Source organism: Phyllostomus discolor, chromosome 8, assembly GCF_004126475.2.
Source record: "Phyllostomus discolor isolate MPI-MPIP mPhyDis1 chromosome 8, mPhyDis1.pri.v3, whole genome shotgun sequence".
In the NCBI taxonomy this organism is placed as follows: domain Eukaryota; kingdom Metazoa; phylum Chordata; class Mammalia; order Chiroptera; family Phyllostomidae; genus Phyllostomus; species Phyllostomus discolor.
Genome location: NC_040910.2, coordinates 83,834,567 through 83,848,854, shown reverse-complemented (window position 1 = coordinate 83,848,854; position 14,288 = coordinate 83,834,567). Strand labels below are relative to the sequence as shown.

At 54.2% G+C, this 14,288-nt stretch overlaps 2 protein-coding genes across 3 annotated transcripts in view; both read right to left on the bottom strand.

The window, feature by feature from the left end:
• The window catches only part of CPSF4L (cleavage and polyadenylation specific factor 4 like), a 29,340-nt gene extending 24,260 nt beyond the window's left edge, over window positions 1-5,080 (bottom strand). Inside the window, exons 1-3 of the mRNA XM_028521995.2 lie at window positions 4,372-5,080; window positions 3,871-3,921; window positions 2,062-2,214 (exon numbers count right to left, since the gene is read on the bottom strand). Coding sequence (XP_028377796.2) covers window positions 2,062-2,214; window positions 3,871-3,921; window positions 4,372-4,474 — 307 coding nt within the window. The 5' untranslated portion in view covers window positions 4,475-5,080. The remainder of the gene's footprint in view (window positions 1-2,061; window positions 2,215-3,870; window positions 3,922-4,371) is intronic.
• Window positions 1-14,288, bottom strand: part of CDC42EP4 (CDC42 effector protein 4) — a 41,834-nt gene that overhangs the window by 5,058 nt on the left and 22,488 nt on the right. The window contains exons 4-5 of one of the 2 annotated variants that reach the window (XR_004904834.1): window positions 8,590-8,593; window positions 8,104-8,116 (exon numbers count right to left, since the gene is read on the bottom strand). The gene's annotated coding sequence lies outside the window, so the exon portion shown is untranslated. Of the gene's footprint in view, window positions 1-7,390; window positions 7,398-8,103; window positions 8,117-8,589; window positions 8,594-14,288 lie in introns of those variants that run through there. The other variant, XR_004904833.1, reaches the window with a different exon arrangement.

Here is a 14,288-nt window from a genome sequence, read left to right as displayed (position 1 = left end):
CATGGGGGAAGACAGCCCATTTCCCATCTCATTCAAGTCAGGAATTGGTGTTTCCAATGTCATCCTCCTTAAAAGTCTATGACTCTGCGCCTTTCAGAGCCAAAAGAAACTGCATACTGTCTGTGCCATTGGTTTTCAAACGGCCCCAAAGAGGTCAGTTTAGTGCAGTGGGCTTCACACTGCAAGGGTTCCCCTGAACCCAGCCCTCTCATTTCACAAATGAGAAGGCGCCAGTGACCCAGCAGGGGAGCTGTCGTGCTCATTTTTCACGGGGCTTCCTCCTCACACTGACAAGGCATCATCCGCTTCCTCATCGCCAGTGTGCAGCTAACTCTGGGCTCGAGCAGTCTAAGGAATCGAAGCAACGCCCCCCCACCTCCACCCCCACCCCACCACCACTCGGCGGGTCTGGGGAACACTTGATAGGTGTTGCCTTTCCACCCTGGACGCACGTCTCTGCATTCCTCTCACAGCCAGCAGGTGGCGCCCGCACCTCACTCTCCAGAGGTTCCCAGCCGTGGCCCCTCCTCCGCACCTGGGGAGTTTTTTGATGGGCAACAGCCAGGAGCAGAGCCAAAGACCACAGGCTTCCTCACCCCTCTCAACTGCCCCTTCCCATTCTGACAACTCCCAACAATATTTTAAAAAATAAAACAATTTACTTCCCTTAAGAATGATAATTACTTTGGTGTGAGATTAGAAAGAGATATTTGTTCACTCACTGTAAGAGCAAAAACATACCTTACGTATTGTAATCACCAATTTACATGCCTGCCCTTCACAATGTGAGTTATTTGAGGGCAGAAGGAGACCTGGTCCTATTCCTGTATCCACGCCCAGCACAGTCAGTCCCCAAGAGAAAACCAACGGGGGTTATTGCAGGAGTAAATGAGTGGTATTCCAAAGTGAAAGGGGGTTAGGCGGTGACTACGGGGAGCCAGGCCATCAGCCAACTTTGTCCTGTCCTTCAAGGAATGCATGCGGGCAGCCCTCGTGAACTGCCACAGCTCAAGTCGGAGGAGCAAGCAGGAAACAGAGTTTAGCCTGGGAGGAGCTCCTGCTGAGCTGAGGGGGTACTTTGCATTATTCCCCCATACCCAGGACCCCCCTCCTCACTAATGAGAAACACCTGCCCCCAGTGCTGGCTCAGTTTCGAAGCCATGCCACCTCCGTCAGAGGCGTCCCTGGAAACTGTCCCAGCCCTCTCCCCCTCTGGGCCACTCTTTCTGGAGCACGATTTGAAAACCACTGGACTAGATAATCCTCCAGTCTCCTTCCAGTCCTGAAAAGCACCGAGCTTTAGCATTCTATGGAGAAGGATGAGATGGAAACACGTTCACAGATTTCATGCCTAAGTGAGGCAGGAAGTGGCCGTGGCTCCCGCCTCCACATGCAGCCCCTTAGATGACGAGAGAAGGACCTGAGAGGTTAAGACGCTGGCCCAGCCCTGACCGCACATGATAATTTTAGGGGCTATACTTATGAAGCTCATGGTGTTTGTTTACAGTTGCCCTTTATGGGCAATAAGTGAGGCTCGTTTTCCATTTATGGAAGCAATATAAAGTTTTCTTCTAAAATAAGAGTTTAAAACAGCAGGACAATTGAAATAGACAATGGCTCAGGTCAATGGGACAGGTGCCTTTCGGGAATCACAAGCATCATCACCAAAGTGCCCCCTGCTGTTTGGGAACTGCTGGCCTGGACCCTAGCCCCCAAGCCTGCGGGAGAGAAATGGCCTATTCTAGGCTGTTTCCGGACAGTGAGCGTGACTTAGCCAGGACTGCAGAGGGAAACAATTCGGCCTTTGATTCCAACTGTACCCTCTCCTTCCCTTGGGGTAAGCCGTGTGTTCCTGAGCCTGATGGGGACAGATAAACAGGGACCAGAGTTCAGCTCCACTTTCTCTGTGGCACTGGAGACGCAGGTGTCTCAGACAGGCCTGCTCTGCCACCTGAGACATGGAAGACCTCCTTGGGGTGTCCCTCCACACATCCCATCCCATCCCACAGCCCCTGCTGCGATCCTTCAGGGGAAAGGGCTGGAGTCAGGAAGGGGCATTACCGAACTTGGAGAAGAAGTAACACTCGGGCATCCTGGTGACATCGTACTGGTGCAGAAACTTGCACTGGTCGCCCTTCTTGCACAGCCCACGAAGCCAGTGCTTACACACTACCATCTTCACCCCTCGGTCATGCCGGAATGGGCACAGCTTCCCTGGGGACCAGAGTGGCCAGCTGGGAGTCCCCCACTCAGAGCCTGGGCCCTCTTACCTGTGGGTAAGACTCACCTGCCCTCCTTTTGTCCCCTCCCCTGGACTCTGGTGGCAGCTAGAACTGGGGGGTCAGAAGTGAACTACTATTGTCTGAATAGGTGGCTGTTCCCATGACCACACCTTTGCCCCAACTTTCCTTTCTGCCTGGCGTGGTGCTCCCATCAACCCTAGGCTGTACAGACAACCTCTCTGGCCACTTACAGCCCTCTAGCCTCCAGGCTCATGGTCAAGGCTCCTCCCAGAGAACAGAGCTACGATTTCCAGCCCTGGACACCCCCAGCCCCCACAGTGCCATCCCTATCACATACTAACTGCTCATTAAGGGTCTGCTGAATTCATGTCCTTAAAAAAAAAAAGTTATGCTTCCTGATTCCAGAGACCTAACGTGATGATGACGGAAGAGCCAACTCTGCAAAGATTTAGAAACAAATGGGAATGTGATATTTAACTCTTTATCATCTTCGCCAACATGGTGTCACCATCAGCAGGAAGGACACCCCAGTTCCCAAGTTTCTACGTGAGACTGGCCTCATGCATCTGATAGAATTTGAGGGGGGGCCAGGAAGCTTCTTTTAAAATTGCCTTACCCTCCACCCCCGGCCATTGGCCTGCTTGGATCTGACCTTCCACACAAACAGTTGTATTTCTTTGCAAGAGGATGGCACTGTGAAACTCTGCTCCAGAGACAGCGTGGGCCCAGCTGAGGACAGGGCCCGAGGCTGAGCTCACGTCCCTTCTCACCCCGTCATCCAGGGACCGCCCAAAGACAAAAAGAGGCACGTGGCAAAAAACGGCTCCAGGTCCCCCCTGCCTGGGCCCCTTTTCCCTCCCAGCTTCCCAAGAACAGACACACTTGAAACCCAAAAGCAGGCCCTACACGCATCCACACCAGTGAGGGTACGTATGTAACCTGGGCCTACAGAGGGACTAGGAAGCTCCACCTTGGAAGCAAGACTTTTGGGGGCAACTGTGTATTTCTATAGGAAGAGCGAGGTTCATGAGCTAGAAGAAAAGCTGTACCCTCTCAAGAGCATTTGAGTCAGGCTCTTGGGGCAGAGGAGCTTGAAGAGGGTGCTGCTTGATCCAAACTGGGGCGGCGGAGAACTGGAGGTGCTTGCTGGCAGCATTTCAGAGACTACCAGAGCTAGCCAGAGCTACCAGAGCTACCTCGGGGCACAGGGCATGGATGGGACAGCTGAGCGGCCCCATACTGATTCAGAGGACAAGAGAGGGGGCAGGATGCCACTCCCCAAGCTGGGGGCGGGGGGCGGGAATAAAGAGGTCAGGGCTCTCCTGGAGCACACAGGCTGGAGCCCACAGACACTGCCACCCCCAGCAAGGCAGGAAGAAAGAACGTTCCCTTCCAGGCAGCTCTGGCCACCCTACTCAGTGCTGCTGAGTCCGGGAAACCCTTGGAGCTCAGGCTTCTTGGTGGGCCCACCGACTTGCTCATTGCCCAGTTATAAGATTAAAATTCTATCCCAGCCCTACCCTCCCTCCCCAGTACAAATCCAACCTCTATCCAGGCTAAGGTGAGCCCTGTGTCGGTCAGACACAGCTGCTGCTGCCACCCCAGCCCAGGCCCCCAGCCGACCCACCTTTCTCACAGAGCCCTTTAGCGAAGAAGTTGCACACAGCTGAGCCCGACTCTGGAAGGAAAGAAAGGAAGAGGGGCAGCTTCCCCAGAGGGCCTCTACCCCATCAGCAAGTTCCCCGGTACCTCCCCAAGGCTGGCGCTCGGGGCCCCCAAGTCCTGCCTTTGGATGCTGGCCTCTGGGACCAGCCCCCAAACCTCAACACCTGAGTTCCCCAACTCTGCACCAGAGGCCATGGCGGGCCGAGGCCAACCTGGGAGCTTTCCCTGGATTCCTGCAAGGGATGTGGGAAGGGAGGGCTGAGCCCCTCAGAAGAGAGTGGCTAAGCTGGGAATTCCAGGCTGGGGGCCCAAGCCCCCAGCTCAGTCCCTTTGGTGAGCTGCAGAGAGAAAGGGCCGTGCCCAGCAGGATGCTGAGCAGAGGCCTGCAGAGCAGGTTGGGGGAGGGAGGATGGGGTCGTGCAGGGTCCCCGAGAGGGATGGGCTGGTACCCATCCTCACTCACTGTCCATGCCCTGGAAAGGCAGGAGCCCAATGCCCTTTTGCATCTCTACATCCTTCTCCAAGGTGAAGGTGAACCTCTGCAGCCCTGCAATGACCTCTTCCATCTTCCGTCTCCTGCTGGGGCAGCTGAAAGCTGCTCAGCCGGCAGGTGGACCCTATATAGCTCACGGAGGCCCTTAAGGGGCCAGGGTCTGATGCCAGGGGCCAGGTGACTGTCAGGCCATACTCTAAGTCCAGCTGTCCACCCTCTCCCATCTGATGCAGGTGCAGACGCCCCAGGGCCCCACACCCCCACGCTGTGTCAGTCAGTCCCATCCCAGCCCACTCCTGCTCGGGAGGGATTAGCAGAGACCCACATGCTGCTTATCTCTGCCCGTTCCCAAACCCACACACAGCATATGCACAGACATTACCAAACCTGCACTCATACTTTCAACATGAAGACACAGCCCAGGTTAGCTAGAGAAGTTGCACAAACCAACCACAGCCAGGCTCTGCTGATTCGCGGGCGCCTGGGAGCCAGAGGGTGTGGGGGCGGGGCCGGGGTGCAAAGGGATGGAGGCCCCTCTCCCCCGCCGCCCACTTCCCTCCAACCGGGCCCCAGCCAACCCCTCCCTCTGAGACTCCTGACACCCCTTTTTTTGGCCCGAGTGACAAGCTCCGAGTGAGCTCTTCATGGGAGAGAGGGAAGAGAGACTGAAACTCAGAGGAATCGGAAATAGTTGGATGAATGGCGCTTTGTTTACCCCGCACACAATCGCGCGCTGGGCTGGGGGTGGAACCGAGCCGAGGCTGCGGCCTCCCGGCCAGGATTCCACAGGGCCACCCCAGCGCCTCCCCGCCCCTGAGAAAGTGCTTTGTAAACGAAATCTCTATGCAAATGTTGTTTTATTATTATTACGCCACCCCTTCCCCCCCGGGCCTGGGGACATCTGAAAATGCTTTCAAAGGCGCTTTGTAGGACTCTAACTAGGGCAGGCCTCCCCTCCCCCCGGCTCTGGCCCCCTAATTGGCCTTCGGTCTAACTGGAACTGCTGTTTTCCAGTCGCTTTGGAGCCGAGACCCACAGAACCCAATTGCCCTCCCTCCCGGTCCAGCAAGGAGAGGGGGGCCTCGCCCTGCAGGTCCGCAGCAGGACCAACAAGAATGAGCCTGCTGGCTTGTGCCTCCCCGGGGCTGTGGCTCCTAGTTTTGTTGTTCTTTTGAACTCGGGATCAGAAAAGAAAATAGCTGGAGAGGTAGACACCTGGAGCCGAGGCAAAGCCCGGGCAGGCTGGGAGGGGATCCAAGACTTTCCAGAAGCTCGGGCCTCCCTCCAACTACATTCCCAGGAAGGCGGAGGGCGGAGCTGCGGCCGCGGGCCGCGCAGGGTCGCGTCCCAGGGGAAGACAGACGCCCTTGCTTCTCTTGGCCCTATTTGTGTGCACTGATTAGTGCAAGAACGCATTCCTCTGTCAACACAGGCTCGTTGAAGGCCCACACCAACTTGGCAAGGCAGGCAGTCAGGCAGATAAGGAAATCAAGGCCCAGCAAAGCCAAGGGCATATGTTGGGGAGGTGGTGACAGTGGAGTTCAAATCCACAGCTCTTGATGGTTTCCTTCCATGAACATCAGAGGACCATCTCTCCACTGGGGACCGGGGACCGCGGAACAAAGGATTGTGTCACTGCCCCTCAGGAATGACCCAGTCCAGTGGGGGCACATTCAACAGCATAATTATACAAAGGGGTGATTGCTGACAGTGTGGTGATGGCAAGGGGGGAGCCACCTAAGCAGGGGGCAGAGAGGAGTGGCAGGGAGGGCTCTCAGGGGAAATCCTGGGCATGGTCGGGGAGAACATCCTGGAAGACAGGCCCCCTGGACAAGGCACGGGGCCATGAGGTAACAAGTCAGCCTGAGCGACCAGCCAGGGGTTTGGCTTGGAGGAAGCATGGATTCAGAGAAGGGGAGCAGTGGATGACAAGATTAGGAAGTAAGTAGGGCCTGAACCTGGAGTGTCTTTTAGGACTTGGTGGGGTGTTTTGTTTTGTTCTGCTTTTTTTTCCCTCCCCCTTATCATGGAGAAAGGCAATGAAAGGCCTGGGGAAAACTAGGAGAGGAACACACGGGCTCCTGAGTAGGCTTGTGGGGGAAATTCAGGGGCAGGAGGCTGCCTGGAGGGTGATAACTAATCACAGAGCCCAGAGATATAGCCAGAGGTCCTCCCAGCCTGCTAGGGGCAGGAGAGTTCGTCCTGAGGCTGGGGAAGAAGGAAACTCCAGCAGAGATTGCTCTGTCCATCGACCCTAGTGTCCCCTCCTCTTCTAGTCAAGGGCCCATCTTCCACCTGGACTCCCATGCCACCCCCGGGTGCCTGGTGAGCAGAAGGTGTGGGGAGGATATCACATAGATGGGCGCCCTCCTCCCAAGTCTCCATCGTAAGAACGACAGCACCTGACGTTCATGGTTTTTGTTTCTCCAAAATCCCTTCTGTAGTGGGTTGAATCCCCCCCCCGCCAACACAATCCAAGTCCTGACCCTGGTACCCATGAATGTGACCTTATTTGGCAGTGGGTCTTTGCGGGTGTCATTAAGGATCTCCAGGTGAGATCATCCTGGAATTAGGGTGAGTCCGAAACAAAAGGACTGGTGTTCTTATAAGAAAAAAAGAGGGAGATTTGAGACACACACAGTCACAAGAAACCTGGAGAAGAAGACCATGTGAGGACAGAGGAGGAGACCGGGGTCAGCCAGTGGCCTTGGAACACTGAGGAAGGTGTGCCGGCCCCCCATCCCCAGGTGCCAGAGGGAGCCAACGCCCTGATCTCGGACTTCTGGCCTCCAGAACCGTGAGAAAGCCCACTTGTGTGGTTTGAAGCCCCCGCCTTTGCGGTGATTGTCACAGCCACCCCCGGACACTCAGAGCGTTCCATTTAGAAATTCGGTTTCGGAAGACCTCACTCACCCCTTTTACAGACAAGCAAATAGAAATACAGAGACGTTGAGTGACTGCCAAGGGCCCACAGCTAATGGGTGTCAACTGGGGGTCTGCCCTGGGTCTCCCACCTCGCAGGCCCTCTGTCTCAGTCCCCCTCCCCCATTTATATTGCCACCTCACGGCTGCCTGGTGCACCAGCACCCCATGTCCTGGCGATGTCCTTCTGGAACCTCACGGTCTGCTTGCTCTTCTGGGCCCTGAAGCTTCTCCCCAGCACTGTGTTTTCATTGATTAATTAATTCATGGCTGCAAAGTGGACGCGTAAATCGCTGTGCAAACAGTTGTGTTAATTTTTAATCACCATCATTATGAGGCTCTCATCTAACTCCAGCTGCAGCTTTCCTCAGTCATCACCCTGCCCCTCTCCCTGGATAAACGAGTTGCTCTGAGCTTCTGCAGGGGGTGCAGGGGGCCCTAGAATTCTCCGGCTGCCAGGGGCTGGCAGGGGTCATTGTGCCCAGCCCTGTGGCCTTGGACCAGCCACGGCCAGTGCTTCCCTGGGCAAAATGTGGCCACGCCCTCCCTTCTGGTGCCTCTGCATAGGCCTGTCTCCCCAACCCCCACTCGGGCACCCTGCAAGGGTGAGACTGGCATCGGTCAGGCCAGGGTTCAAGTCCTAGGCAGGTCATTTAATCAGTAATCTGAGCCCCAGCGATGACCCTCCCTAGTGGGACCTCCTTGGGGGGCTGTCAGTAATGACATATGACATGGGGAGCAGTCCTTCCTGGGGGAATGCGTTGTGAGGCACCCCCACACTTGGGGTGTGTGGCTGGGTGCTCAAGGCCCTAAGCATCCTGCCCTCAGGTCCGAGGTGCCTCCCCTCCTTCACATTGATTATCCCTAAGGGTCCTGAGGGGAGGTGCTGTGGGGTGGGGGCTCCGTGCTGTTCGGTGCCTCTGAAGGGGCTGCCCGGAGTCCACCAGGGATGGGCTGGGTCACCACGGTGCTGGGAGGGGGTGGGGTCAGGAGGAGCCCCTGTGACCCACAGCTGCTGCCGCTCAACCCCAGGGACAACGAGCCAGTGTGCCCTGCCCTCTCTGTTGCTCTCGTGCCCCAGAGATGCCACTTGGTGGGGACAGCTGCTAACCTCACCAAAGGCATGTGAAGGGCAGGGCAGTAACATGCAGCAGCCGGGACGGTCCTGCTCTGTCCTTGCCCGGGAGCCCAGTCTCTGAGCATCGGGGGCTTCTGGAAGCTACGCTCCTGAAAGGCGTCTCTCCCCGGGGACTGGGGCAGAGTAACGGGACTCCTGAGCCTCCCCAGCTGCTCACAGGGCCTCTTCCAGTGCTCACTGTCGCTGTGCAAGCTGCTCCTACCCATTTCATAGATGAAGAAACCAAGGCCCAGAGTGGTGAAGAGATTGCCTAAACTCACACAGCGTCCTTGATGTTGGAACAGGGACCTAGAATCCCAACCTTTGCTGCCAGTGACGAGGATTTAACTGGTGGAGGTTCACTGTTACACTGTGTTCTTTCTCATCCCCACCAAACCCCATGAAGAGAGCTGTCGTTATTTCTCTCCTACAGTTGAGAAAACAGAGGCTCTAAGGCTTTGCAAAGGCCACAAGCTCAGTCTGCCCCGCCCCAAAGCCAAGCTCCTCCAGCCTGTTGAGCTGCAGAGCAGACCGGCAGTAGTGTGGGGCGAGAAAGGAAGGGTGGAGGTGTGGGTGCAGGGGTCCTGGGGGAGGTGAGCAGTGTCCTGAGAGTGTGACTGGGCCTCTGTGTGGGCACAAGGCTTGTACTTCAGGCCTGAGAGTCCAGGAGACAGGACATTTGGTGCTCAGGAAGCCAGCCCTGGCCCAGGGAGTGTCTGGATAGGTTTTCCCCTCCACTCTTGCCACCACCAAGGGTCTCGGTCTTCAGCTCACCCTCCTCTCCCCTCTGCTTCTGTGCCCAGAGCCCCTCGAGGCTCAGCGGAGGCTCCCTAAGCTTCCTGGGGCTCAGAGGGAAGCCTCCATGGCCTGGCTCCACTCACTGCCCTGTGCCCTGAGGAAAGGTAGTCCCGTCACCAGCAGCTCAGGGGACACTGCAGGCCCAGCAGCACCAGCAAAATGAGTTGGCAGAAGTGCAGGATGGGGCCAGCTCAGGTTATACTCTGGTTTATTCCTACTTCTCCGCTGTCTTTCCAGCTCTGTATTCTGGCTTCTGCCCCCACCTAGCCTCCGGGAAAGCTATTCATTCATTCATTCATTCATTCATTCACTTGCTCATTCAAAAATAGTTGGAGCCTCTGCTCACTTTGGGGGATACAGAATGAACAAAACACAGCTGCTGTCTAGGAGGGTGTGGCAGGCAGAGCAATGCCCTCCAAAACCCTAATGCCCCAAACCTGTGATTATGTCACCTTGCATGGCAAAAGGGACATTACAGATGTGATTAAGTGAAAGATCTTAAGGCAGGGAGCTTATCCTGGATTATTCGGGTGGGCCCAATGTAATCACAGGGTCCCTGTAAAAGGCAGGCAGGAGGGCCAGAGGGAGGGAAAGAAGAAGAAAGAGATGGATATTGAGATGGAGATTGAAAGAGAGAGACATCTGAGATTTGAATATGCTACCTTCTTGGATCTGAAGGCGGACGGTGGAGTCCTGAGCCAAGGAACACAGGTGGCCTCTGAAAGCTAGAGGGGCAGGGAAACGGACTCTGCCCTGGAACCTGGGATGCAGGCCTGCTGGCACCCGGGCTTCAGCTCTTGGAAAGCCGCTGTGGCCTTCTGACTTCCAGAACTGTAAGATTCTAAATTCTCTTTGTTCGAAGCTAGTAGCTTTGTCATAATTTGGTACAGCAATGATAGAAAACTAAGAGAGCAGGGAAAGTAACCCATCAGTAGGCAGTGCAACCCCGCCATGCGGGGAACAGAGGGCACTTGCAGAGGTACTGCAAGACTGCTCAGGTCCAGCCTGGGTAGCAAAGGTTTCTGGGAACACGGATGCAGAAAAAAACTGTCTGCAGGTGGAGAGAGCATCATGTTCTCTGTGGTGGTAGCAGCACAGTCCACTGGGGAAGCCACTTGTAGAGCAGCGTGGGGGTAAGGCCGCTGCTGAGATTCTCAAGGGCCTGGGAGGTGGCTGGGGAAGGGCCTTGAACCTGAGGTCTTGGGAATCTCTGAAGGAGCCAGCTTTTCAGCTCTGGGTCTGATTTGCATTTTAGAAAGAGCCCTCTGGCTGCAAACCTGGGGCCACTCTGCATGGAAGAGCCAGCAAAGGGGGGTCCAGCCGTGGACATGCCAGAATCCAGAACTGGCTGAAAAGCCACCCCAGAAAGAAGATACTCTGTGCTTTGTAAGACAGAAAAATCTAGAAGGTCAAGATAAACCATAATCATTAGCAAAGTTCCAATGCCCATCCCCACATCCCAGGGTACCTCCTGGAGTGATGAGCCCCTCACCCTCACTTGGAGGAGAGAGAGGCAGATCCCTATAGAAACAGAGCCACCAGCTGGCCCAGGGACACTGTGATGGATTAATTTTTCCAGCCACAGCCTGGGGCGCTCACTTTGATGGATTGGGGGCCAAGGTCACACGTTTGATCTGCCTTTAGGTCATTTGAGTCTGGAAGAAAAACTTCATTTTCATCACTATAGACTGCCCTCCAGTCTGTTATCTCTAAATGATTCTTGGGTCACGGGGACAGAGGATAGATGGAAAAACGCTCCAGGCCTTGGCCACAGACAGGGAGTCAATTGTACCCTTGTGTTCAAAGTCCAGTTGCTGTGGCTGGCAAGCAGAGGGCAGCCCGTCCTGGTTCCCAGCCTGGATAAACCACCCGACCTAGGGCTGGGGGCCGGAGGGGGAGTGCGGTCGGCGGGTGGGCAGGGGGAGTCGGCGGGGCTGGGGGAAGCCCACAGTCCTGACCTTCTCACCTGTGTTCATCAAAACCATAGAGCTGCCCTTGGTCTCACTTCTTGGCCTGTTTTTGAATTCCTTCTTGGCCACGAATTCTGACCTAGACGTGCCACTCCAGACACGCAGGCAGCTGCCCACTGTCTTGATCAGCTGGGGCAGCTGCACCAAAATGCCTCAGACCAGGGGCTTCAACAGTGGGCAGTGATTTCTCACGGTCTGGAGGCCAGGAGTCCAAGACCCAAGTGCTGGCAGAGTCAGTTCCTTGTGAGAGTGCGCTTCCTGGCTTGCTACGTCCTCACGTGGTGGAGAGAGACCTCTGGTTTCTCTTTCTCTATTTTTTTGGTATTTTTTAAAATTGATTATGCTATTACAGTTGTCCCATTTCCCACCCCTTAATTCTCCTCTACCCTGCACACCCCCTCCCACCCATATTCTCCCCTTTAGTTCATGTCCATGTGTCATAAGTTCTTTAGCTTCTACATTTCCCACATCATTCTTGCCCTCCCCCTGTCTATTTTCTACCTACCGTCTATGCTACTTATTCTCCATATCTTTTCCCCCTCTCTCCCCCTTCCACTCCCCTGTTGCTAACCCTCCATGTAATCTCCATTTTTGTGGTTCTGTTCCTGTTCTAGTTGTTTGCTTAGTTTGTTTTTGGTTTTGCTTTAGGTGTGGTTGTTAAGAACTGTGAGTTTGCTGTCATTTTACTATACATGTTTTTTTATCTTCTTTTTCTTAGATAAGTCCCTTTAACATTTCATATAATAAGGGCTTGGTGATGATGTACTTTTTTAACTTGACCTCATTGGAGAAGCACTTTATCTGCCCTTCCATTCTAAATGAAAGCTTTGCTGGATAGAGCAATCTTGGATGTAGGTCCATGCCTTTCATGACTTGGAATATTTCTTTCCAGCCCCTTCTTGCCTGTAAGGTCTCTTTTGAGAAGTCAGCTGACAGTCTTATGGGAACTCCTTTGTAGGTGACTGTCCTCTTATCTCTTGCTGCTTCTAGAATTCTCTCCTTCACTTTAATCTTGGGTAAAGTAATTATGATATGCCTTGGTGTTCCTCCTTGGGTCCAACTTCTTTGGGACTCTCTGAGCTTCCTGGACTTCCTAGAAGTCTATTTCCTTTGCCAGATTCTGGGGAAGTTCTCCTTTATTATTTGTTCAAATAACTTTTCCACTTGTTGCTCTTCCTCTTCCCCTTCTGGTACCCCTATAATTCGGATGTTGGAATGTTTAAAGATGTCCTGGAGGTTCCTAAGCCTCTCCTCATTTTTTTTGAATTCTTATTCCTCATTCTTTTCTGTTTGGTTGTTTCTTTCTTCCCTCTGGTCCACTCCACTGATGTGAGACCCAGCTTTCTTTCCATCACTATTGGTTCCCTGTGCGTTTTCCTTCATTTTATTTAGTGTAGCCTTCATTTTTTCATCTAATTTGCAACCAAAATCAGCCAATTCTGTGAGCATCCTGATCACTAGTGCTTTGAACTGTGCGTCTGATAGGTTGGCTATTTCATTGTCGCTTAAAAGTATTTGCTCTGGGGCTGTTCTTCCATCTGGGCCTTTTTTTTTTTGTCTTGTCATACCTGTTACATATAAGGGGCAGAGCCTTAGGTGTTCACCAGGGCAGGTCAGCCCAGTTGCTGGGTTGTGACGCTGTATGTGGGGGCGGGGTCCGAGAGGGAACAATGGTGCTTGCTCTGCTCCCTCTCAGATTTCAGTCCCTTCTACCACTTCCCCCAAACAAACTGGACCTTTCTGGTGCTGTTTCTGGGTGGGTGGGCTTGTGTACGTTCTTGGACCCTGTGGGTCTCTCCAAGGAACTCTCCTGTGAGTCTGCGAGTCTCTCCCTGCGCTTCAACCCCCACAGGTGTTTTCAATTGGTGGTTTGAGGCTTTATTTTCCCCAGCTGTGGCCCTGGGCTGCAAGGTCTGTCTTGCTCCCCAACTTCACCTGGTTTGTCTGTGCACAAATGTGGGACTGCTAGGTCAGTCAGCCACCCTGCATGCCTCACTGGGTCTGTCTGCTGTCAGCCCACGCCCAGGGTCCATCAGCTGCTACCTTGTGCGCGGGGGTCCACAAGCCTTTGCTGTGACCCCTCTCCACCCGGCACCCGACTCCACCTGGATGCCCAACTCTGCCCCTCCTACCAGACTGGATGAATGTATCTAACTCCTGGGTTGTCGGACAGTTCTAACCCTAACCTGACAACACAGGATGGCCTGGCACCACGTGTCAATAGTGCGGAGGCTGGAAAACCCTGCTCTGGAAGAATCTAAATCGTGTGTCTTTGGTGAATGACTTAGACAGCTTGGGGCTGGCCCTCCCGAGAGTCAGTTTTATTGATCTGTGTCTTGGCCTCAAGCCTTCAATTCATACTGAGCGGAAAAGCGGCCTTCTGGGGTTTGCACGATCGTATCTGTTACGAGACTGAGACTGTAGTTGAGGACGTGGCCTGGAAGCCCAGCCCTACCCCTTCCAAAGAACTCACAAGAATCCCTCTCAGACCGCAGTGTCTGAAAAAGCTGAGCTGCTTCTGGGACCCTTTCAACTTCGTGGACATTGTGAGTCTCATAACAGGTGGGTTTCCCTTTTCGCTTTGACTGATAGGAAGCTCAAAGCCCAGTTTTCAGCCCACTTGTGAGAATGGTGGAGACCCACTCTCATACACATAACACAAGCTGGAAACATTTTTCCCGGGCACACCCCGGCCAGCGGGTCCGTTCGGTGGTCTGAAGGCTGGTAACAGTGCATGTGCCACTCTCTTAGTTCTTTCGTGTTTGTTCCGGCTTTATTTTCCCTCTGATCTATTTTTACTCTATTGTAATTTGTGTATTTTTGTAAGCTGCCTCCTATCCTTTTTGGAACAAAGCAGGGCATAAAAACAAAACAAAATTCAGCAGAGCCATGTGGCCTTGAGGGGTGCTTTTTAACATGCCAAGTCATTTCAGGGCTGGAGTCCTGCCGGGAAGGTGGCTCTCCTTGGCTCCTCCCGGCCCCTCCTGGGAGTCTCGTCCTGGATAACAACAGCTCTGGTGAGTTAGAGCAACAGGTTTTAGAGGCAAAGCCCCCAGCATCCATCTGCCTGCAAATACCTT